Genomic DNA, 25,722 nt, shown 5'->3' with positions numbered 1-25,722 from the left:
AATAAAATCCAAGTTGTAAAGAAAGAAAGGAAAAAAGAATTCTCAATTCATTCCTGATTGAGATTCTGAAAAATATTACACACATGCACATGCGCGCGCGTGTGTGTGTGTGTGAGAGAGAGAGGGAGAAAATAAAAAATAAATATATATGTTTTTTTTGGAATGTTTCTATTTCATAAAATAAATTCATGTTTTATGTGAAAAAAGTGCCTTAACAAATTGATGCCAAATGACTGAAATGATATATTTGAGAGTATGATTAAGACTAAGAATCTGGTGGAAGACCACAACCACAAAAAATATACATAAGGTCAGAAAAGCTTGAACTTATATTAATCCTGCAGTAGGCTTGAATACTTTTTTGAATACTCAGGTGGTAGTGTTTTATATCTATAAATTAATTAATTTGCAAGACAAAGTGAATTTGATCAGATTAAAACTTAATCCCAAAGAGAAAGCTGATCTGTATTCAGAACAGATATTAAAGAAAGGTAAATTCATAATACACTGGATTCACGTTAAGAGGGGACGGGGGGAAGCTCATCAGAATAAAACTCATGACTAGATAAAAACAAAATTTAAAACGGTTTCAGTTATAATTTACATAGACAGACAGAACAAAAAGAATAAATGCAAGGCCTTATTGCACCTTATTATATGAAACCTTATTGCATAAATGGCAGCAAATCAGAATGGACATGAAGCTGAATGAGATGGATAAGAGAGTAACTAATCAACAGACTAAGGAGTATTACATGTAAGAAGTACATGGATGTGTAGGGATAAAGAAGTGGTGTATAAGGAATTGAAAGTAGCATTGTCTGACTGTGCTACTTTCAAACAACTCATTCAGCTAGCTACCTCCATCTGTTCTAAAGATCAACTTCAACTTGTAAGCTTCTATTTAATACTGATATCTAAGTCATGTGATTGTTTGGAAGTAGCATGGTCAGACCATTCTACTTTCAAACAATTCATTCAGCTAGCTACCTTCACCTATTCTAAAGATCAACTTCATCCACTTGCACAGCCTGGAGTATATAAAGTTCCTTGTGACTGCAGGTTAGCCTACTTTGTTTACATCCACAATTATCTATATGGCAAGTCAGTACTGACAGAAGACATCAATATTAAACAGAAGTCTCTACAAGTCTGAAAGGCTATTTTTAGAATCAGTATTGGCTATGAAGCACCCCCATAACCACAACAAGTATGGCTGCAATAATTTGTCAAAGATGTGGGAGACAGTTCATTCTCAGACCAGATAGTCTGACTTCTCCAAATTAACTTTATGGTCATTTGGCCCATACAGGATGCTATGTTAGGATACTAGTTCTTTTTTCTGTTACAATATGAATTGTTTCCACAATGATTTAGTGAGTGCTATGTGCTCAGAAGATGATGATTAGAAAACTAGCAAAATATTAAATTCAAAAACTTTAATAATACTTTTTCTTCTCTTGGTGTTGTTTATATCATGCAGAACAATTATGAAGCCTCTATGTATATATCTAAGAACTGTTTAACCAATGTTCCTTCTAAACTGTTCACATATGTATATGCACACCATATACATATGTCAAAAAGGGGAGTGCACATGCCTAGTAAATGCAGACAAATTTTTTTCAGAATTTCTAATTGACAGACAACAATGTTTGAATATTATACAATTGAATTATATAATAAATTCTTTATCATACAATATCATGCTTGTGAGGTATGATAAATATATGATAAATTAGTATGATAAATCATGCTTGTCACTTATTTTAATTAGTAATTTTTCCAATGTCTCCACTCCAATATCACTCTAATCCATTCTAACTTAATACCCTCTAATTAGTTACTTTTGACTGTGTGGGTGAACTGACAGTAATGTCAGCAAGTTGCAGAAATATATATATTTTAGAGCATCTACTGTCTAGACAGTATTCACTACATTTGCTTGAACTCATGCAAATAGTGATGAATTTTTATAGTCATGTAGATTTAAGCAAATTAATTTACTGCTTGTAATTTTACAAGTTATAGTTACATGGAAAAAAAAAAAAAAGGGCAACATTAATATGAGAAATATTAAATTAGCTGACACATTGGGTCTGAGATGGGAAACTTGCAAGCATGGACTGACAAAAATTAGAGGGAACATTAGAGGGATCAAAACAGATTTGTCAAAGCAAAGCAAACAGGAGAAATAGTGACAGGAAGGTAATTCTGATGATTATTGATGATGGTTAAATGGACAAGTAGCATCATTAAGCAGAAGCAGCAAAAGAAAAAAATGTTATAGATGTTGTATTATTATTTTCTTGCAATTCAATTTAACCTAGTTGGCACCATATTAGGACTTTAGTCTTGTGTTGCACGCTGCAAGTGGTTGTTTTGCATTTGTAACAAACTTTGTGTTGTGTGCTCTGAAGATGCTGGATATAATACCAGCGAAATATTAGCTTTTAAGTTAATAAATAGTTATTTTCTTAATTGTCTGTGTTCATATCAAACCGTGAAATCTATTACAAACACGTGCTATCATTATGTCCTGAAAGTGCGAATGGGTTTTGGATCTTTATTACGAGGTTGGGAGAGGGGGGGAAGTTCTGATAAACACCTAGAACAAAAATGATATTAAAGCAACTGATATAACCACAAGAAAGACATACGAGGCTATAGATATATAAGCACATAAGTAAGCTTCATAATTCTGCTACTAGTTTGTTCTTTCTTGTGGTTATATCAGTTGCAAAAAATATCATTTTTGTTTTAGGTGTTTATCAAAACGTTCCAGCACCCCCCCCCTCCCCTACTCTGCTGTCACCAAGCAATACAACCGTTTTGTAATTTGTTAGTTAGCTCAGTCAAAGAACCTTTATGTTAAATTCTCTCTCTCTTTTTTTTTTTTTTCAAGTAGCATGCCAATTTTAAATCTCTCGTTTTTTCTTCTAATGTGAACAATATCTTAGATATTGTTCACATTAGAAGAAATAGAAATATTCAGAGATAGTTATACAATGGTTAAATCCGGAATTTGATGACAATATTATGGCTGATATCTTCATTGAATTCCTAATGTGCACCCTCAGGAGATGGTAGGGTATACAAGATATTATGACAGCACTACATGGAAAGGTTATATCATAACTTCCTAATGACAATTTCACTCAAATTACTTAGTTGTCTGTAAGGACTCCAATACTGATAGATATTATTATTATTGTATGACACCTCCAAAGAGTCCAAAGACTCATTGAGGAAGGTATCTACTCTACAACTCTCCATCTCCACCACTCAATCCACCAGCTACAGTGAACTGCAACTATCATCATCTATACCAATGCCATCTACTTCCCACAGCCACTAATATTTTCATAGACAATCACAAACATCCATGCCCACTGCGAGATTCAAATCTGCAGCCTTTTTGGCTATAGAGTGGATATGCTAACAACTCGGCCAACCAGGCCAGCAGATTTGCTTTTGTGTGCACACAATCCTCAATGCTAACTATGTCAAGATCCTTCCTAATAACCTAATTTTTAATAAGATTCTGCCATTAATGCTATCTGTATAACTTTCTAATATTTCTCAGAACTGTCATATCTATAATCTCCAGCCTTTAACTAAGTGTTTACTTGAAGAAGCAGCAATGCAGCTCTCAGATCCACAAGTTAAAATTGGTTTGAACACTGTTTGTATACAGCTAGTTTAGGGTTTTGACTAATTTCTCTATTGTTCCATATAAAAGTATTCACTTGACTTCCTACCATACCAGCTTTGCCAATTTTCTTGTTTATTTCTATATTTATTTTCTCATCTTCACTAAAAAAACTATGCCTAAATAGCTGAAGTGTATTATATGTTCTAGGATGAAGTTGATGTCTCAAAGTTCTGACTATTATCATAGTCTGTATTTTTATTGCTGATTTCTATATCAAATTTATTACAGCAGTTATTCAATTTAGGGAATCCTGAAGACTCATATTGGGTTTATTTAGGAGAATAACATTTGCAGAAAGTAAACAGCTGAGATTAATATCTCCAATTTTGATATCTGTTTAATACCACTTTCCATCATAATGTGATCCATATAGATGATAAATAACATTGGGTATAGTATATGCCCTTGTCTCGCACCTGATTTAACATCAAACAATCCTCTATACCTCCTACTTTCTTCAAAATCTGATCTTCAATTCTTACTACTGACCTACAACTCAAATATAGACTAAGTATTGCATGATATAATGTCCCATTTACACCACATAACTGAAGCATTTTGAACAACTTTTTCTCTTGGTACCTTGTCATATATATGCCTTTTCCAAATCTACAAAACTTAATACAGATCCTTGTTATATTACCATGATTCCTTAACTGTTTATCTCGGAATAAAAATATGATCTAGAAAACCTCAATTTGGCCTGAATGTAACTTGTTCTTCTCTAAGCTTCCCTTTAATTTTCCTTAGCAATTTTTGAAGTAGTCATGCATAAATCTTACCAGGAACAGCAGCAGGAAGATTCCTCTGTAATCCTCACATTCAGTTTTAATTCTCTTTTAACAGATGGGCACTATGAGAGCTCTCCAATCATTTGGAATTCAACCCTGTGACTAGGCCTTCCTTTAAGAAGCGTAACCACTGTAAAACTTTTATATCACCATATCAAGAGTAATAGAGTCAATGAGACTCTTCTTATTTCATATGTCTTCTCTCCAGGTGAATTTATGCATATCTTTATGTTAGAACATGGTGACTAGTCCATGTCCTGAATAGAAATCCAGAAACATTATTATTATTATTAGCTTGGCTCTTTTCTCCAAATTTTTCCAAAATATTTCAGTATGTCTGATAATCATTTCCTGCCTGCTGTTTAGATCAATAACAACCTACTTTTCCTTTTTCTTTGTGTTAGCTGTCTTCTCTGGTACCCACAAAAAATTCTGCAACTTCTTCCTTAGAACCTTCTGTGGGACCATAGGCACAAATAAGTCTAGATCCCCATTGTCCAGTGTCCCATTCTAATATTTGCCCACATCACTCTTCTTGATACAGTCTGCCATTCAAGAAGATTATCACCATATTTAGTGTTGAATATTATAGCTACTCCTTCTTTTCACTCATCATCATTGCCTGAATATAACATATTGTATTTGTTGCTCAGAAAAATATAGACTGTTTCTGTCTTATTTGTTTTGGTAATTTCTATCATGTCAATCTAGTACTTATTCAATTCTTCTGCTAGTCCCTCTGTTCTGGTGATGCTTCTTATGTTGACAGTACCAATCTTGAACTCTTCTGATGTTGAGATGAGGCTTGTTCCACTCCACATTCCTTAAAAGAATTACTTTAAGAGATCCGTGATTAAAATTTAAGGATTAGAAACAATGGTCATCCACAGGTCGATTAGCACACGTCATGATAGAAGGTGATCTCTATGTTTTCCTGTTAATGCAAATGTTCCTTAGGGCTCTGTTATTTCACCTGCCCTCTTCCTTATATCCACTCATGAGCCAAAACGTTATAATCACCCAGCCAGTTTCTGGTCAACCAGATAGCACTGTTGGTCTGAAACAGGCCAGTGGTGGATATCTTGATTTGGGGATTATTCTCATGGACCTTACTGCATCCTTTCATATCCAATGAACACACCTTAACTGCTAATTCTTACTTGGATTATTTCAGACCAGGTATCTCCTTATATGATACCAATGTTGCTTGACAAATTTGAACTCTACCATCAAGACAATGCTCCATGCCACAAGGCTCACATTATACAAGCATGGGTCAAAGAGCATTTCCAAGCATTCCATGTTGCTTCCCTGTCCACCCAATTCTCCTGATTTGAATCTCATCAAACATTTGTGGGATCTGGTGGAAAGCAGTACCTCCAGTGAATGCCAGTGCCTCAGTCACTGATCTACAAGATGTTATTCTGCCTAATCCATTGTTTATAATTTCAAGTAGACCTTTCCATGGTCTAGTTGAGCTAATGCCAAGAAAGGTGCAGGGTTATCTTGGCCAAAGCATGCCTAACATGCTACTAGGCAGGTTGTCATAACCACCTGCCTAGTAGCATTTTTGGATCATGAGTGTATATAAATGACCTGCTCTCGTTGACCTCAAACTCTACTCACAGTTGTGCTGATAATAGCATTATCCACTCATCTTACTCATATGATAAACCTTCTGGTGCTCAAATATCTCAAACTTCAGGATCTTCTACAGTGAGTGTCCTAAACACTCAACTTCACACTGCAATGAGACAACAACAACAACAACAGCCTAATCACTTTCAATGCTTTCAAAACAGAGTGCTTCCTGTTTCTCCAAAAAAAAAAAAAAAAAAAAAAAAAAAAAAAAAAAAAAAAAAACACCTCAGATCTTTTGATAATGCTCAACTTAACAGTCAAGGCCAGATCTCTCTTTTCAGACCGATTTCAAACTCCCAGTCTTTCCTGGCATAATCACATCACTTCTACAGCATCTTCAGCTTCCAAAAAATTTGGCATCCTTTTTTTGCTACTTCTCTTCTGTCCAGTTGCTTACTATGTACAAGTCTGAAATCTAATCAATATTAGAGTACTACTCTCATTTGGGATGGTGTAACTAAGACTTCTCTAAAAATTCTTGATGTAGTTCAGAGGAGACTGATTCAGTTGACCGATGACCCCTTCTTTTACACTCTCTTCAGCCACTGTTGCATAAGGTCGTTAGTTTCCACACTGTCTCTCTTGTACAAATATTTCCATGGAACTGTTCAGCAGAACTGGCATTCATTATGCTCCTCACTTCTGCTTAACTTAGAACATGAGCACAACCTGTCTAACATCTTTTTAGCAGGTGAACTGCAAAATGACTGAACCTGTTAGACAACTGGAGTAACACAACCATTGTCTTTTATAGCATTTAGCTCAGTTCTATGGAACAGAATTCCACATGAAGTATTCTCCAAGTATCTCAGCATTAAGCTCTTTAAGAAAAATATCAACTGATCACTTTGCTCTTGATTCAAGCCAACACAAATGGCATTTATTTGTTATATGCCTTGTAACCTCTTGTGTGCATGAGAGATAAAAAAATTAATAATAAAATAATCTTCTCATGCAAGAAACAAAAAACAACTGTCAAATCAAGGATTTTCCTGGAGTAAAATCAATAAAAAGTAATTTTGTTAATTTAATTAACTGATATTTAATTAAAATGTATTCAATAGCTTAAGTTGAAGAGCTGCACATCTGTATTTTAATTAATTTTTTTTTTTAATTTCTTTTAAGAATTAACTGCACTAACTATGAACTGTTTTGAAAGAAATAATAAAAAATGACAATTTTTTTTATATTAATACTTTTGTGGAACACCAGGATTCCACAGAACACAATCTGAATATCACTGATCTTTTATGTTGCTTCCACCCACAAAAGGTTATTTCCAAACCTATAGCACATTTTGCACCAAGGGGATGTTTTTTATTTTTTTTTATCAACTTTATATTTTTTTGTAATTTTTTTTTTATCTTTACATAGTCCAGAAACCCTGCTCTACAGAGCAAGCATGGAACTTTTTTCCAGTCACTTCAGATATCCAATCAGCAGGGAGGTGGCCTCACATCGGGGTGGAAATTCATCTCCCACCTAAGGACAATCACAAACATCCATGCCATGGTGGGATTTGAACTTGCAACCTGTTGACTGGAGAGCAGATATGCCCACCACTCAGCCAACCAGGCCAGTAATCTAAAACATACTAATGATATGTGATAATAAATACGTCATTTTGCTACTTACTCAGAAACAGGTACTCTTGCATAGTGCTGACATTATGTTATGCTGTTGAATACTATTGCTATTGTCTCCTTTTCCTGATTAATTAGAATTAATCAGGAAAAGGAGACTTCTAATTACTAAGAACCCTAGTAATTAGAAGGATTTCATTTGTTTCGATCTTACTGGTATCAATCCAATTATGTGGACAGGATTCTCTAATTCTTCTGCAAGTTCCACTTCTTTTCCAATAATGATTGTTATACTGATGATGCCATCTTAAATTCCTGAGGGCTAAGTTATTACAGTAGCCAATGTTCACTGTTTACCCTCATGCCCTGATGAAAACAAAAGGGGGGAGGGGGTTCTGATATAGCTAGCATTCATGATATCAGATTGTGTTTGACCATTATAATATATATATATATATATATATATACTGTACAAGGATGGTCTGAAAAGTTCTCAACCTTAACCATAGGTGGCAACACTATTGGCAAGATTTTTTTCTAATTTGGTACATATTTCTTAAAAAATATAGGTATCTTTGTAAACTTTTGATCCCAATTAACTAATATTTTGTATGCAAAATTATACCCAAGTTATTTGACTTATGCGTTTTTTGTTGGTCCCACCTACCACGTAACTTCGGGTTATGACTGTGTGTATATATATATATACTGGGTGATTATAAAATAACGTCAAGTGTTCAGAGCCCTCTAGCGAGTAATGTATTGGATGAAACACACCAATATTTGGTAGACGTACACAGTGGAACATGTGGATTCGATTTAACGAGAAAAAAAAAGTACCAAAAGTCGCCGACAGGGGAATTTTTGGCGCTGTTTACCGAGTAAAATGCATTAATTTGCATTATCGCGTATCATTCGTAGACAAACTGCTTTTTGATGCCTCTTACCTTACATGAGCATGCTTTGTTAGTCAAACTCTATTATCAGCGGGACAATAATGCCAGTGCTTGTCTTCGTGATTTTCGGCGTATGAAAAATTTATGAAAAGAATCGATTAGCATAACAAACTTAAGAAAACTGATTCGGCGATTTGAAACTACTGGAATTCTAGCAGTGCAGGTAGGCAGGGGATGCAAACCAATCAATCACCAACAAGTTGAACAAGTTGCAACTGCTATTGTGGAACAGGAGACGACGAATGTGCAGGGTACCAGCAGTGCACGAGCAATATTCCGGCAAATGGATATCGCATACACAACGGTGTGGAAAATCCTACATAAGATGTTGAAGTTTTACCCCTATAAAATCAGTCATGTTCAAGAATTGCGCCCTGGTGATGCGACCACACAAATCAACTTATCTTTGAGATCCTTAGCATGCATGGAAATGGATGATGCATGGCCATGGCAGATTTTATGGAGTGATGAAGCGCACTTTTATTTGAACAGCGATATTAACACACGCAACTGTTGCATTTACGCTGCAACTAATCCGCAAGTGTCTGCAGATGCCTATCCACTCGCCCAAAGTCACAGTGTGGTGTGGATTTACGGCATCTTTTATCATCGGTCCATACTTTTACGAGGAAAATCGCCAAAATGGACCAGTGACCTGTTCCGTCAATGCTAACAGGTATGCCAATATGCTACAGAACTTTGTGGTTCCACAACTGCAGCAAAGAGGATGTCTCGATTCGACCATCTTCATGCAGGAATGTGCACCACCCCACATCGGACTTCAGGTACAGCGTGTTTTGCGACAATATTTCTCTGACAGAAGAATCATTAGTTGTGCATTTCCCATGTCATGGCCACCGAGATCACCTGATCTCAATCCTTGTGACTGTGGGATTTCTTAAAAGCATTGTGTATCAAGGACATGTACCCAATATTCCAACTTTGAAAAATCGAATAACGTTACATGTGAGACAAATCAATTCCGATATGATGTGAGCAACTGTGGAAAATGTCGTGCACCGTATGCAGTTCCTGGAACATCAGAATGGTGGTCATATTGAACCTCATTTGTAATTAACAATAAATGTTATGAAATTGATGTGTGCTGTCTCTCATTTGCCATTTAGTCATTCATTAGTCACACCTACTAAAATTAATTTGGCAACGCCAAAATTTCCCCTCTGGCGACTTTTGGTACTATTTTCTTTTTGTTAAATCAAATCCCCATGTTCCACTGTGTATGTCTACCGAATATTGGTGTGCTTCGTCCAATACATTACTCGCTAGAGTGCTCTGAACACTTGACATTATTTTATAATCACCAGGTATGTGTATATATGTATATATATATATATATATATATATATATATACACAGTAAAACCCCGAAGTTACGTGGTAGGTGGGATCAACAAAAAGCGCGTAAGTCAAATTTGCGTCACTCGGGGTATAATTTTGCATGTCATTTATATATACAAACAAACAATTGGGACCAAAGGTTTACAAAAACACCTATATTTTTTCAGATATAATCATAATTGTAGTTTTTCGTACATAAAAAAAAGAAAGTTATTTCAATGTCAATGGTTTCATAAAATCTAATAGGTACGTCTGACGGCATAATGTCTTTTTCTTGTCATGCAAAATTTCTTCATAGCAAGCTAATAATTTTTTTTATTCCTTGCCTTGTGGGTACAATTTGTTCCTTGTTAGAATGTATGTCCTCCAAAATCTGTAAACTTTTCTTTTATAATTGTTCTTACTGTGGATTCCTATAGATTGAACTTCTTTGCTAGGTCACAAATTTTCATTCCGCTTTCAAAATCCTTAATAATGTTGAGTTTTGTTTCCAAAGTCAATGTTTTTCTTCTTTTGGATGACATTATTATTTTTTATGTGATAAAATTTTTATCAAGAACATAACGTTAAACAATCGCAAGGTTTGTAGACTATAAAAATCGTGTATGAATGGAGACCGCACGAAACATGTCAGTGCTTGTTCACAGCATGTGCGACACTGGCGAATGCGGCTGGCGCCTGAAAGATACGACTAGTGGTGAGGCGTGAAGTGGGATGGGAATATGTACATATAAGAAACTGCGTAACTCCGGATTCGTGTAAGTCGGGGTATGACTGTATATATATTTATAGAGTCATTATAAATTCCTTGTGAAGTTTTAAATTTTCATAACTTCCATTCTCTACATGATAAAATCAATCCGCAAAAATCATTTGAAATGTAATTTAGTGAAGTTTAGCATGTATCAAGAGCGATTATTTTATTACAGGTTTTAAGAATTAGGATTGATCAAAGGCCTTCAGCAGAAGAAAAAGTAAATTGTGTGTTGTTGGCAGAGTAAAGTCCATAAGCATAGTACACAGAAGATGTAGAACCCATTACCACAAGGATGCATCACACAGAAATTCCATAACTAACTGGATGAATAAGTTTAAAGAAACAGGTTCCATTAATGATAAACCATAATCTGGAAGGTCAAGTGCAAGTTTTATAGAACAATCCTTTATTGCAAGTCTAGAGACAATAAAACAGGCATCTCTGGAGCTGGGTATTTCTAACTCAATGGTGCATAAAATTCTCTGAATGAAACTTCACATGAAAGCCTACAAAAGTCAAGTCCATCGAATGTTGCTGGAAAAGTATTTCCATACACGATTGATTTTCTGTTACCAATTAAATGAAAAACTTGACAGCAATGCTTCATTTATGGACCATTTAATGTTTTCTGACAAAGCAACATTTTATACATCATTGGTAAGGTCAACAGACATCTGCCTTATATATATATATATAAATAGGGCACTGAAAAGTCACAAGAAGCTGAGGAACATGAAAGAGATTCCCCTAAGATCGATATCTGGTGTGCATTAGGAAGGCCACATAATTTGACCATTATTTTTTGAAGCATGGGTTGTTGTGAGAGTTATGTTGAAATATTGCAGAATTACTTTATTCTTGAACTAACACATTTAAGGAATTATAAGTAATACAGTGTTTTCAGCAAAATGGTGCACCTTGTCACTTTGTTCTCAGTGTTTCTGAATGAAAATTCCTAATAGATGGAATGGAAGGGATGACTATCCCTCAGCCACCATGTTCACCAGAATTAAAGATAGTTAAGACTACCATTTATTCAACAAAACCTCGCTCACCACAATCTGCAGACTAGGATCACTAATGTGATTCAGGATATTACTAAAAATCAACTGCAAAATATATTTCTAGAATTTTAAAATCATATCTCGGTTTATATACACAGTGATGGTGGACATGATGAGAATTAATCCCAAGAATAAATTTATGTAAAATTGTAATATATTTTTTTGTTTACCCTTTTTTCAGATTGATTTTATCATGTATAGAATGAAAGTTATGAAAATTTAAAACTGCACAAAGACTTTATGATGATTCTGTATATATAAGTTTCAGCCCATATAAAAGACAACTGGGTCAACGAAGTCCCATAATCATAGCCCATACTCATTCAAATAATGCCTAGTAACAAAGGACCAAGAGAACTGACCACTGGATCAGATGTCCCAGTCAGTTTTTGCATTTACATGCTAAATGAAGATCTCTCCCCAGTTATCGACCTTTAATTTCTGAAGTGATCTCCATAATGTATGTGTATAATCTACATAGAGTAAGACCCTCCTGTTAATGCTACTCCATTCATTGTTGCTTTGTTATAGTGCTCTTTTGCAAGCACTCAGCAAAACTGTAATTTCCCAATTCCCCAAACTCATCATCTTCAAGAGATAACACTAGATAATGGTACATATTTCCCTGAATTCTCCAACAGTACATGATTCCTCAAATTCTCTGGATTCAAGCAATAATACCGAATGTACCAATTCTCTTAGTAATTTGATGCACCTGGTACAAAATATACATGCTGGTCTGGTGGTTAGCATATCTGCTCTCCACCCAAAAGGCTGTGGGTTCAAATCCCACTGTGGGCATGGATGTTTGTGATTGTCTGTGAAAACACTAGTGGTGGTGGTGGGCAGTAGATAGCATTGGTGTAGATCAGGGTTTCTCAAACTTTTTCTACGACGGAACACTTCACAAATCCTGAAATGTTCACGGAACACTTGGTTATTTTGTAATGTATTAATTAATAATTAATACATTACATATATTATCAATTAATACAATACATTAATTATCAATTCATTATTAATTGATAATTAATTATTAATGATTGATAAACATCAATTAAACCATCATTAAATTAATTTGTGCTGATTTTCATTGACATATCCCATTCTGATCACCAAAAATTTTTAATATTATTATAAGTACTTACGAGTGAATGCAGACTTTTTCTCCTGTATGCTGGATTTGTAGGTTAGGTAAATATAAATAAAATAAATGAATAAATCTAAGAAAAAATGTTAAGAAAAAACAATCATTTATTGTCAAATGTTAATTAGTAAAAACAAAACATAAAAATAGTAAAATGTATATTGCAAATTAAGTTCTTAATGACTCCGATGTTTTTGGGTCTTTGAATTACAAATTCTTTTGATATCAGGCACAATATTAGAAAGTTGAATTCTCATATTTGGTGTAGCGTCGAGTCTGTTCCTGGGCTTTGATTTGTTTGCAGCATAATATGAAAATCCTGACTCGCATATGTCGTTGTAAAAGGAAGTAAAACAAGAATAGCTAGTTTTGACGGGGTACTCTTCTGTTAAATTTGTCCAGAAATCATTTATTGGCGGTTCCTTGTATTTTTGTTTTAAATCAGAGTCACTAATTAAGCCAATGAGATTCTCATAGTCACTTGCGCTGAAGCCTGCTGGCTTAGCTGTCACTGTAAATGGATTCAGAACCCAGGAATTGTCCTCACTGGATTTTGGAAAATATTTCAAAAGGGTTGATTGCAAGTCATGCATGTGTTCTAAAATTATGTTAGATACTTCTTCATTTACTTTTGAATTTATTTCAGTCAAAAATTCATTCAAGGTGGGAAAACAATCAAAATTATTCTGTTCAACTGTAGAAATCCAGAATTGCAACTTCCTATCAAAAGATGCAATTTTATCTCTTGTATTAAAAATTGTAATATTCTTTCCTTGTAATGATAAGTTAATTTCATTGCACTTTGTAAAAATATCTCCCAGATAAGCAAGACTCATCAACCATGAAGAATTTCTTAATAATTCAATAAAATTTTGTCCTAAATTATGTGACATCAAGAAGACCATTAACTCACTACGAAGTTCAAAAAGCCTCAATAATGCTTTTCTCTGGATAGTTATCTCACTTCAGTATGTAATAAAAGTGCGTTATGTGCACTACCCATTTCATCTCACAAAATTTTAAATAATCTGGATTGAAGTGGTCGAGATTTTACATAGTTCATCATTTTTACGGCTTCATCCAAAATAGTTTTTAAATATGTAGGAATTCTTTTTGTTACTAGTGCTTGTCTATGCAAAACACAATGACTTTTGGTGGCTCTTGTAGCTACTCGCAGGATATGTGTTACAACTCCCTTCATCTTTCCTACTATTGCTTGAGCACCGTCTGTGCAAATATCAATACACTTGTCCCAACCGATTTCCTGTTTTGTAATATAATTATTAATACAGTTGAATATATCTTCTCCGGTAGTTTTTTCTTGTAGATATTCGCACATGAGTAAATCTTCTTCAATACTTTTATCAAATATGTAACAAACAAACACTAGTAATACAGCGAGTCCTGCGACATCTGTAGATTCATCCATTTGCAATGAATATTCACTGCAAAGTCCAAGTCGATGAATTAGTTCTTTTTCTATGTCAGCAGAAAGATCTTTGATGCGGCGTGAAACAGTATCATTTGATAATTGTACTGCATCTATTTTTTTAGCAACCTGCTCGTTTAACATGCATGATACAATGTCTTTCACACAAGGCTTAATGAGCGTCTCACCAATTGTATAAGCTTCACCATGAAGTGCAATGCGGTAACTCACGCGAAAAGACGCCTCTGTTGCATTTTCAGTAGTAGCAATTGTAGCCATTTGAAGTTTAGATTTTTCTAGCGAGTCACGTCGTCTATTAAAAAAATGTATATCTTTTCCTTTGTAATCAGTGTGTTTTGTTTCGAAGTGCCTACGAAGTTTAGCTGGAGCCAAAGAACTGTTTACTAGTATTTTATTACATAAAACACACATTGCATCAGGAGCATGTGTATTGCCAATACACGTAAATCCATAATTTAAATAACTTTCATGGTACTTCCGTTTTGGTGTGTTCTTAGATGACTCTTGTTCTTTAATATTAGCTTTTGAAGAAACTGCAGTTTGCAATTCCATATCTTCTCCAATCATACAAGTAGATGTGTCAGCAGAAGTACTTGCTCCTAATGCAATGTGTGTTGTATGTAATAAAATACTAGTAAAAAAGTTCCTGTCTTTAAACAAGGATCTATGGGTATTTTTTCAATAATATTCAAATTCCAATATTTGTCAGAGCTATAATAAAAACAAATAGAATTGTGTTGTAAAGGTAACTTTAGTATGAAAAACAATTAAGATTATAAATAAGAAATGTCGAATAATATAAAAGTAAATTAATAATACAAAATAGTAAAAAAAGAAAGACTTCAACACTCACAAAAGTAAATATGAATTTTAACAATGCTTATAAGAAAAGTACTAAACCGTATCAAATAATGTAAAAGCAAATTGTAATAAGAATGATTTGATAAAATGTTCAGTAACAAAAATTAAACAGTTCGAAATAAATCAGATATTAATTATAAAATTAGTTAAAAGAGTAAGAAGAATTCTTTTTTTAAGAGCCGCCTCGCCTACTCCCTATATACGGGAATAAAAAGGCGTTAGCTGATTTCTTTTTTTCCGAGGGCCCGGTCAAAACAAATTTACTCGTAAATACTTTCCAAAAATTTTTAAAGTTCATACATTAACATAAGTATTAATAATTAATTATGGCATAATCATAAATAGTATTAGTACACTTATGTATATGGTGTGGCATGTTGACAGATATAAATTGCATTTAAATTAGTTATCAATCACTGGACTAATGAAATCTTGTAACACATCATAGTTTCTTCGGGCAAACATCATTAAATTAATTTGTGTTGATTTTCGTTGACATATCCCATTCTGATCACCAAATATATTTATAATATTATTATAAGTACTTACGAGTGAATGCAGACTTTTTCTCCTGTGTGCTGGTAGTTTTCCCCTCCTTTTGTACATCCTGGAGATCTTCGTAGGCTTGAGATGGATGACTCACTATCTGCTCCGTCATAAACACCTTCAATAAGAGATTTCTTAATACCAAAATTAAACAAAGTGCCTTGTCTCTTATTCATATTAAAATTTAAATCTGTAGGCCTATTACTTTTAAAAAAATCACGGCACTCTGATTTCAGAACAAGCACTTACACACTGCAATACGAACTTGCGAAGAAAGTATTCAGTATTACTAGATTGGAGAACCGGATACAGACTACCTTGATCTTCAATTTCAGTGGAAAAATTTTCTTTATACTTCCTTGCTGATTGGTCACTAACATTTGCAACACAGATGTTGTTTCGTTCAGTTTTGAGAACATGCCACCCATTGTTGTAATCGGCTTGCAGGCAATTTTTATGATCGGTCATAAACGGCGGTATTCTCTTTCCCGATTGTTGAAAGATTTCGATGTGTGAAAATTAACGATAATTCATGAATATTTCCATGTTTAAAAATATGCTGCTTGGTCACTGACATTTGCTACACAGATGTCATTTCCTTCAGTTTTGAGAACGGAGGATATGACACCAATTGTTGTAATGGGCTTGCAGGCAATTTTTATGACCTGTCATAAACAGCAGCATTCCCTTTCCCAGATGTTGAAAGGTTTCGATGTGCGAAAATTAACGATACACAGATGTTATTAGGTGTTCTGGGTCTGAGCTTTTCGACATATTCACGAATATTATTCTCCTCAGAATATTTTTACTATAAAATATTTATTCATGAAAAATGCTTAGAAAACTAAAATGTCCAATTCCAGAACTTCTCGCGGAACACCTATTCACCTTCCGCGGAACACTAGTGTTCCGCGGAACACAGTTTGAGAAACCCTGGTGTAGATAATGTAGTTCAGTGTAGCTGGTGAATTAAATAGTGGAGATGTAGAGTTGTAGAGTAGGTGCACTCCTCTGATGGGTCTTTGGACTCCCTGGAGGTGTTATGTAATAATAATAAATACAAATACATGCAATAGTGTTTGAATTTATTAAAAGATTTTTTTTTCATTTTTTGAACCATAATGTCTAGAAAAAATAGTGAAAGTGAAAAATCAAAGATGCAAAGAAAAAGCATTTCTCTGGATATAAAATTGCAAGTGGTAAGGTGATTAAAAGCAAGTGATTCATATAGATGTTTTTCAAACTTAGCACCATCTACTATAAGAACAATTATGAAAAATGTAGGCAAAATGACATCTGCAACTATGGTGCAACAAAAGTAATCAATTCAAGAAACCATATTCTTGAAAAAAAAAAGGCTTTGTATTTGGGTAAATGATAAAATAACACAAGATTCCCTTGAGTTGATTATAGTAAGGTAAGAAAAATGTTTACATATTCAGGAAGAATGTGTAAAAATGTCAGAAATATTTACAGCTAATAGAGGCTGGTTTGATTTACTTTTACCTCTCATGAAGAAAAAAAATGTTCTCCTGCCTTCAAGGAAAAAGATCAGTTAACTCTTTTGCTAGAGGCAATGCAAAAGGTAATAATATTAAAGCTGATGCTTGTGTATCATTCTAAGACACCACAGACAAAGAAAGAAATTTTAAAATCAAGTCTACCACTGGTGATTTGGGAATCAAACAAAAAGCTTGGTTCACAATAGGCATTTTTCAAAGTTAGTTCATCCCTCATTTTTGTCCATCTGTGAAGTGCTATTTTGAAAGTATAAACATAACCCAAAGCATCATTCTTGCTTGATAATATCCAGGCCATACCAATAATTTCAATGAACTCAAAAACCTGTATTTTCCTGTTGAAGTGGTTTTTCTTGGAAGAAAAAAGTCTATTTGGTCATTAATACAACCTATGGATTAGGAAGTAATGCCACATTCAAATAACTCATAAAAAAAATAGTGCCAAAGATAAACAATCAATTAGGCAATTTTGGAGAGTCAAGATATGAATGCCATAGAAAACATTAATGAAGTGACAGTAAAATGCATGGATGGAGTGTGGAGGAAGATATGGTCTGAAATTTGTGAAAACTTGGTTCAAGAGAATCAGTCATCTATAATAATGTAAACTTGGCTAATAAAGTTAAAATGATGCTGTTTAGTGCTGTTTTGTTTAATGTTTTAAATTCTAAGAGAGAATTAACCAAAAGCTTGCTGTGTATACTATAGATACTCTTATTATCCATGCAATGTAATCAGAAATTTACCAGTATAGATAAATTTATAAATGATCCTTCATGATACTTACTTGATTATTTAGATTATACAGGTATCTAGATACAAAGACGTGAATATTTCTCATAATTTCCAGCACATCTAGGCCCTAAATATATATAAAAAATAAAAATTAGCTATTAACTTTAAAAATGTAAACAATTTCAAGTTTACATTCCTTATGCAAATACTATGGAGTGTAACTAGCACATTTAATTTATCACCAAGGATATGCAAAAGATTACATATACATATCAAAAGGCTTAGGTATTGCTGATTATTCATAATAGTGCTTCACAGTAAAAACAACACTAAGAAAGGAAAAAAATAAATTTAGTTATTGAACTTACTAATATTTTTCACTGGTTTTCTCCCCAGCATCTTCAGAACACCAATTATAACTATGACAGGCACTATATTAAATCATTAGAAACAATTCAGTTTGTAATTGAAAAAGAACTAATGTCCTAATATAGTGCCCTCTATGAGCCAGATAACTGTAAATTAATTTGAGGAAGTTAGGCTATTTGGTCTCAGAATGACTGTCTCTCAGATCTTTGGCAAATTAATGCAACCCACACTTGTTGAGGTTGAGGGAGTACCTCACAGCAGATGCTGATTCCAAAAACTTTTCAAGCTATGGGCGACTTCCATGTGAAACTGATGTCCTCTTCCATCCCACCCATGTGAAGGAATATTCAGAGCATAACTGCCAGTCCCAACCTTCCACAAAAATGATCACAGATGCAATTTTTGTGCTCATCAAGGTGAATGCTAACTGATTTACAAGACTGTCCAAGTAGGCCAACCCCCCCCCCCCCCCACACACACACACATTCCAGGATGTGCCAGAGGTTGAAGCTGATCCCTAGGAGAGTGGATGAAGACAGCTAGCTACTTCTGGAGTGCTCATATAGCTAGTTGTCTTCATCCACTCTCCTACAGATCAGTTTCATTCTCTGACACATCCTGGAGTGTGTAGGTTCCTTGTACCTACAGTTTAGCCTACTTTGGACAGTCTCGTAGATCAGTTGGCATCCACATTGAATACAAAAATTGCATATGTGATCATCTTTATGGCAAGTTGGGACTGGCAGACCATGCTCTGGATACCCCTTCATTTGGGACCAGATGGAGGAAGACATTAGTTTTACACTGTCAGTAAGGTAGTATAGCTCCAAAAGACTATTTTGGGGAGTAGCATCTGATATGAAGCACTCCCCCAATCTCAACAAGTATGGGTTGCATTAATTTTTCAAAGATCTGGAAGACAGAGTGCCTGAGAATAGATAGATAGTCTGATTTCTCCAGATTAACTTTACAGTTATCCAGAGGCACTGTGTTTGGACATTAGTTCTGTGTCAGTTACAAACTGAACTATTTCTAATGATTTAGTGTAGTGCTTGTCACAACTATAATACAGTCATACCCCGACTTACCCGAATCCGGAGTTACACCAGTTTCATATATGTACGTATTCTTGTCCCGCTTCATGCCTCACCACTAGTCATATCTTTCCAGAGACGGCCACATTCGCCATTGTCGCACATGCTGTGAACAAGCACTGACGTCTTTTGCGCGGTCTCCATTCATACACGATTTTTATAGTGTACAAAGCTTGCGATTGTTTAATGTTATGTTCTTGATAAAAATTTTATCACATAAAAAATAATAATGTCGTCCAAAGGAAGCACGTTGGATTCTTCTACAGCTAGCAAGAAAAGAAAAACATTGACTTTGGAAACAAAACTCAACATTATTAAGGATTTTGAAGGTGGAATGAAAATATGTGAGCTAGCAAAGAAGTTTGATCTACAGGAATCCACAATAAGAACAATCATAAAAGAAAGGTTTACAGATTTTGGAGACAAGAAAAAGACATTAAGCTGTCAGATGAATCTATTAGATTTTATGAAACCACTGACATCAAAATAACTCTTTTTTTTTTATGTACAAAAAACTACAATTATGATTATATTTCTTAAAAAATATAGGTGGTTTTGTAAACCTTTGGTCCCAATTAACTAATATTTTGTATAATTAAGAGGGAGATGTTAAATCACATTTTATTTTATAGCCGGGTACGAAACTCGGGTCGAAATCCATCAACATCCATAGAGTTTCAATGCCGAAAAAACTATCGGCGGAACCAAGTGTAAATGATCGCTTGGATAGTACAACACCAGGGCAACTCCATGCAAAGGTGGAGCAAGATCCCTCACTAACTTTAATATTCTTTCATAATGTAAAACCCAGCTCCTAAGAGATGTATATATATTGTTTTACATTATGAGAAGAGGTCACTACTCAGACCGGTTTCAACCTTTTTTGAGGTCTCATCAGTGAGCAGGTAGACCTGGAATATCAAGGTTTTAAGTGAACAGAAACTTACATACCTCTACTATCGAATTGCTGAAGTGGTGTACTATATTTTGTTAAATATTGTTAACTACAAAGATAATAAGCTGAAAGGCTATTTTACCGGCGAATTTGTTAATTAAGAGGGAGATGTTAAATCCCGTTTTATTTTATAGCCGGGTACGAAACTCGGGTCGAAATCCATCGACATCCGTAGAGTTTCAATGCCGAAAAAACTATCGGCGTAACCAAGTGTAAATGATCACTTGGATAGTACAACACCAGGGCAACCACTTCGGCAATTCGATAGTAGAGGTATGTAAGTTTCTGTTCACTTAAAACCTTGATATTCCAGGTCTACCTGCTCACTGATGAGACCTCAAAAAAGGTTGAAACCGGTCTGAGTAGTGACCTCTTGTCATAATGTAAAACAATATATATACATCTCTTAGGAGCTGAGTTTTACATTATGAAAGAATATTAAAGTTAGCGAGGGAGCTTGCTCCACCTTTGCATGGAGTTGCCCTGGTGTTGTACTATCCAAGTGATCATTTACACTTGGTTCCGCCGATAGTTTTTTCGGCATTGTAACTATGGATGTCGATGGATTTCGACCCAAGTTTCGTACCTGGCTATAAAATAAAACGGGATTTAACATCTCCCTCTTAATTTACAAATTCGCCGGTAAAATAGCCTTTCGGCTTATTATAATATTTTGTATGTTTGTATGCAAAATTATACCCGAGTTATGCGAATTCGACTTACATGCTTTTTTGTTGGTCCCACCTACCACGTAACTTCGGGGTATGACTGTACATGCTATGAAAATACTGAGTAGAAAACGAGCAAAATATTAGAAGTTCAATAAATTAATTTATTTTTTCCTCTCTTGTTGTTTATGCTGTGAAGCACTATTATTAAGGATTACATAATTTAGAAAGATTGCTTACAAGACACTTCAAGATTCCATTAAATTAAGAAATGAAATGAAATAACTTTCAATGCCTGTTACAGCAATGAAATAAAAGCATTCATAAGCATCACTGTACAGTGAGATGAGCTATTAATTTTCTTCTAAGATGTATACAGATTAACAATATTTGTTAAACCTAATTTTAATAAAACAGTTTTTAAACAATTCTATTTGGTCTAAATTAATTAAAAATTCAAGCTTAACAGAGTTTGAATTTTAAATTCTACAAATGCTTTCTCTGTTTTGTTCAACTTGTAGGCAAGTCTGATGTTTTTTTATTCATATTTTGAATACCTCAGAAACATTCATACATCATGTGAGTTGAATGGATGGCCAGAATTGGTTGTTGGAGCCCTGACAGTGAATGGATTCAAGGGGAGATATGATAGGATTTGTGTGTATGATGCTCGATATGGATCTCCCGCAAAGAGTCTCTGGACTACATGGAGATGCTGTTTAATAATAATAATAATCGTGTTTTTAGGCAATAAAATTTTCACTAAAATATATACAAGACATATCAGAAGATCTGCACATGCATGGACAGTAGAATGATATAACCAGTTTCTATTTTCATGTGCTTATTTTCTGTTAGAGGTTCTGTTATATGATATAAGAGACTTCAAATTTATTTTATTATATTATATTATATATATATTTTTTTTTTTTACTCTAAAAACTCAGCCAACCAGAACCGGCCTGGTTGGCCGAGTGGTTAGCATATCTGCTCTCCAGAAAAGAGGCTGTGGGTTCAAATCCTGTGTAGGCATGGATGTTTGTGATTGTCTTCTCCCAATGTGGACTGGGTCACCATGGGAGTAGTAGACCCAAAACCTCTCACAATGGGAGAGGCCTTCACCCTGCAGTGGGTAGAAAAATAGGCTGTCAATTTTTTCTTTTTTCGATATATATATATATATATATATATATATATATATTTCTTTTTTTATGTGCTTCTTCAAACATCTTCTTTACCCCTAGACAATTCCAGAATCTGTTAATGTATATTTTTTGCCATTAAAACAGTAATATTAAAATAAAATTATGCATTTGAAATGCAAAAATAAATAAATAAAATAAAATAATTCTTTTTATGAGTGATAATCAAGGTAATGGAAAAGTTGCTAAAAGAAAGAATTCAGGATTGAGTGGATTGGAATATTCTCTAATGTCAACAACTTCATGAAAAGCTTTAGTAATTTGTTCGCTTTGTAATTTACTCATTTTTCATAATGAAGTGAGAGCTGAGCTAGATAAAGCAAATGGAAACATGATGCTGCTGAATTTTGCAAAAGCATTTGACAGGATACTGAAAGGAAAGGAAATCTATTACATAAACTGGGACAATGAGAATGAATATGGAGCTAGTGGCACAGATAGGAGGGTGGTTTAAAGACAGATACCACAGATTAATATGAAGGGGAGGGGGGTAAAATGCAAGTGACTAGTGGAGTCACATAGGGCTTTGTACTGTGGCCAGTGCTGTTAAATTAATATATAAATTATACAAGGAATTATCTGGGGAAAAATATCCAGTTCTTTGCTGATGATACAAAATTGGTTAAGAAGGGCAATGAACAATGAAGAGATTCTGGAGGAGAATGTCCATAGTTCAGTTTCAATTAAACTCATTGGTTGGGAAGACCTGGTTATGAATTCCATCTTGGGCATGAAAAACCTTCATCAGGACATTTCAAAGGAAGATGTTAGCCAGTCTCATATATACAGGCGGCATGGTTTTTCCTCCCAGAAACTGGGTGTGACTTCCATCTAGGACATGAAGAATCTTCATCAGAGCATTTCAACTGAAGGTGTTAACCAGTCTCATATGGAGGTTGAGGGTTTTTTTCCCTCCCAGAAACTCAAGTTTTCACAAATATGTTACACACTTGATTCCACCTTATCCTAAAATTATGGTTACAAAAATCAATCTGGGAAAGTTGACGATGTTAAGAGCCTCTTGAGTACTGCAGATTATTATTACAAGGGTGGTCTGAAAAGTTCTCAGCCTCGACCATAGATGGCAACACATTTGAAGTTCATAAAAGTTTATGGGCACTCTTCTCCTTCGTTTTCAACAATCAAGAAATGGGTTGCCGAGTTTAAACATGGCCGTACCAGCCTTGAAAATGATCCACGTGAAGGACGTCAAAAAGTGTAACAACACCAGAAATCATCAATCAAGTGAACGATATGGTATTGGATGACCGGCGAAGTGTATGAAATTGCTGAGACCATAGGCATTTCAAAAGAACGTGTAGGATATGTTTTGCATGAAGAATTGCAAATGCAAAAGTTTTGTGTAAGATGGGTGCCACGCTTGCTCACAGCAGATCAAAAACGCACTCGCATGAAAATCTGCATGAACAGTGCTTGGAGCATTTTAACAAGAATAAAACTGATTTTGTGTGTCAATTTATTATTATGGATGAGACTTGGATTCACCATACACACCAGAATCCAAACAGCAGTCAAAACAGTGGACAGAAGCTGGTTGTTCAGTGCCAGAGAAGACAAAGTCGGTTCCATCAGCAGAACAGGTCATGGCATCGATGTTTTGGGATGCTAAAGGCATTTTGTTTATTAATTATCTTGAAAAGGGTAAAACAATAACCAGGGAATATTATTCTAATCTTTTAACCAGACTAAACGAAAAAATTTGTGAGAAAAGACCTGGTTTGCAGAAGAAAAAATCATCTTTCATCAAGACAATGTACCTGCCCACAAAGGTGTTTTTGGCAATAGAAAAATTAAGGGATCTGCACTATGAATTGTTGGAACATCCACCCTATTCCCCAGATTTGGCTCCCTCTGACTTCTATCTCTTCCCAAAACTATAACTCTTCCTCGCTGAGCAGCGTTTTTCTTCGAATCAAGAGGTGATTCCAGCTGAAGAGGGGTATTTTGCAGATCTTACTGAGAACCACTACAGGGATGGGATAATGGTGCTGGAGCATCGCTGGAATTAATGTATTAGTCTTAAGGGAGATTATGTTGAAAAATAAAAAATAATTTTGAAAATTATAAATTCATTTTTTCATTATTAAGCCGAAAACCTTTCAGACCACCCTCATATTAGAAATACTGCAGGATGACAAACAGAGTAACAGTGTAGGCAAATGATAATGGTCAGCAGTTTAATATATCATAGTGTTAGGTTATGTACTTTGGGATGAAAAGATTATGTGCTGTGTATTACAATCATGGTAATAAACTATATGAAATTGATGATGCAGGGAACTCAGAGTGTGGTGATGGACAGGGAGTCAAGTTCAGAGGACAGAATTACAAAAGTGGACAAAATAGTCGAAGGGTAACCAGACGATGAAAGCACAGGTAGACAGAAAGAAGTTATGATACTTTGCTATGTCTGCATCTTAACAACAGTACACAGGACTGATCATCTGGTTTTCTTGGGAAAGAGGTAGTAGTGATGGTGAGGATCTAGAGATGAGTGACTAAGTCTGTGACAGATCTGTGGAATTTTCCTTATGAGTATAAATTGAAGGTATGTGAGGTGTGAGGTTCAGTTGATAAATAGAAACATTTTTTGAACACATGACAAGTAAGAAGATAACAAGAAGCCACCTCTAGAGGTTATGTAAGTGTGACTGGTAAAGTATGAAAACGAGATATTTTGCTTAGAAAGTAGCAAATAACTGAAATGAGTTACCAGAGGTAGTCATGGGAGCTCTTTAAAAAGAGGTATGATAGGTATTGTGCAAATAATTGTTAGTGTGAGCCCTTTGCAATGCATCCTCAAGATTTGAAAGAGATGATTGCAGAATAATAATAAAGATGAATGAAGAATTTCGTTTTCAAGTCAGATATGAAGCTTGTGGTCTTGCTTAGCCATTTTACAAGTCCAAGCAAGGCCACAAGCTTCATGTGCAGTATCTGATCTTATGGAAAAGTAGGATTTGCATGTGCTTCCTCACTTTCCTTTACAGTGCAGAGACGGCCTCCAGACTCTGATCTGTTCATTAATATTTCTACCGAATTAACCCAACTGATGAAAAACATTATTATTGCACCCTCCATGGAGTTGGCAGACTCATTGTGGAAGGTTCATTCAACTCACAACATATTTATCATATCAAATCTTAAAATCCTTAACACTCCTTGTATTAACAACACATTCTGGTGTTATTAATGCAAGGAATGTTAATTTTCCATGTAAATAATCTACTCCTCACACCCCACTTCATCACACTCTTACATAACTTCCAGGGATGGCCTCTAGTTTTCC

General features: G+C 34.7%; 1 protein-coding gene across 2 annotated transcripts in view; it reads right to left on the bottom strand.

Annotated features, from left to right (window-relative positions):
- Positions 1–25,722, bottom strand: part of SWIP (strumpellin and WASH-interacting protein) — a 557,147-nt gene that overhangs the window by 183,604 nt on the left and 347,821 nt on the right. For both annotated transcript variants that reach the window (XM_090402140.1, XM_090402141.1), the window contains one exon: positions 18,177–18,251. In XM_090402140.1, coding sequence (XP_090258266.1) covers positions 18,177–18,251 — 75 coding nt within the window. The remainder of the gene's footprint in view (positions 1–18,176; positions 18,252–25,722) is intronic.

Source organism: Typopeltis vanoorti, chromosome 12 (genome assembly GCF_054136105.1).
Source record: "Typopeltis vanoorti isolate ZY-2024b chromosome 12, IOZ_Tvanoo_1.0, whole genome shotgun sequence".
NCBI lineage: Eukaryota > Metazoa > Arthropoda > Arachnida > Uropygi > Thelyphonidae > Typopeltis > Typopeltis vanoorti.
The sequence above is the reverse complement of the archived record's forward strand: the minus strand, read 5'-3'. Positions and strand labels throughout refer to the sequence as shown.